Below are 1,589 nucleotides of genomic sequence, written 5' to 3' on the forward strand. Positions count from 1 at the left end.
ATCATAAATCACTTTAAAAAAATATACTGTATATATTGTGCATTTGTATATTCCACGTCACAGGTATCCTCACTGCCCTCCGTAACACTGTATTTGGTTCGTTACAGCAATGTGTTTCTTGTCGAATGACATCCACGACTATTACTTTGTCAGTCAGGGTAAAGTAACAGTAGCGTCCATTGACGACAATGAGGAAATGCAATTCACGGATGTAAGTTGCAATTGAAAAACGGAAAAAAAAACACAATTGGATGCACACTGATAGACCTTCCTTCTAGTCCCCCTCTTCTAAATCCACTGAGAATCGGCACATACATTATCCGATCTTAGTGTTTTATCTTTTTTTTCGTAATTGTGTGGTTGTGTTCGTCCTTTTTTTATAGAGAAAATATGTCCTCTTCTGCAATGGATCGAGTAGACTATGTCTTATGTCTTTTCTTGAATCTGTGTCTGATATTGATTTAGAGAGAATAAACACGGTATCGACAGCATATCTAAATTTATGCTGCTCGACGAGAAATACATTTGTTTATTTTTCTCTGGATTTGGTAATAGAGTCATAATTGTAGACCTTAGGATAGATTTGTATCTAATATAAACACTGATTTCCCAAAAGGGTAATGACAAACAATTCCTGAATATGTTTAGTTCATAGGAGAAAAGTTCTAATCAACCTTCGGCTCCCAAAGTGCAGGCAGAGCCATATCTTTTACTAACATGTTTATTTCAAGGTTATGTAGTAGCGTTGTTTGGTATGTAAATCCACAATAATCTTTTCCACACAACCTGTTTTGCTCCGTGTTGTCTTCCTTGTGTTACTGTACCCTTTAAATCATCTACTTCGCTCAAACGGCACGTCGGCAAGACAGACACGTCGCTTTTCGGTATACTATAAAGAAAAGATCAGGAAAAAAAAAATGGAACGAAATGCTTCAGTCTACCCGTTTTTCTCTGGAATTGTTCCGTTTTCTTTAATGCCGTCCGCACGTGTTATCGAGATGTACCCAACTTCCCTTACATCTCTTTATCCCATCACATCTTTCGCCACCTCCTCTTCAAGAAAGCTGTCGATCATGATTAATTCTCCTAAATGACTCCATTATTGTTTCTAGAAATGTGCTTCTTGAGCAACAATATCCACGACTATCACTACGTCTCCCAAGGCAAGGTTACAGTGGCGTCCATTGATGATCGTGAAGATATGGAATTCACGGATGTAAGTGGGATTGTGGAGCTGTTTTCAAGCGCACAGCAATTTCATTGGTCGAAAACACATTATATTTGAGATGCAAGAGTTTGTATTTTTTTTTTCTCCAACCTTCAGATGCTGAATCATTGTTATAAGTTTGATCGTAATTTACGTAACAGTGATTCAGATGAGGTTGATGGGGGAAAATATTTCAATACTTTTTCATTTGCATCTAATTATTAAACGCTCAGAATTTTTGCATTCGGTGCTTTTATATGACACTTAAAAATGTTCTTTCTTGCAATATTCTGCTCATTGAACTGCAATATTGCTGTACAAAGCTGTTTGTTGGCACACTCAAGACGCTTCCTTTGCCAGTCGCATACGATAGAAAGCAATT

At 37.2% G+C, this 1,589-nt stretch overlaps 1 protein-coding gene across 1 annotated transcript in view; it reads left to right on the forward strand.

Annotated features, from left to right (window-relative positions):
* LOC119581761 (myosin heavy chain, muscle-like) overlaps positions 1–1,589 on the forward strand; it is a gene marked incomplete in the record, with an annotated part of 38,657 nt that overhangs the window by 8,144 nt on the left and 28,924 nt on the right. Inside the window, 1 exon segment of the mRNA XM_037929893.1 lies at positions 108–211. Coding sequence (XP_037785821.1) covers positions 108–211 — 104 coding nt within the window.

This window comes from Penaeus monodon, chromosome 15, assembly GCF_015228065.2.
Source record: "Penaeus monodon isolate SGIC_2016 chromosome 15, NSTDA_Pmon_1, whole genome shotgun sequence".
Taxonomy (NCBI): domain Eukaryota; kingdom Metazoa; phylum Arthropoda; class Malacostraca; order Decapoda; family Penaeidae; genus Penaeus; species Penaeus monodon.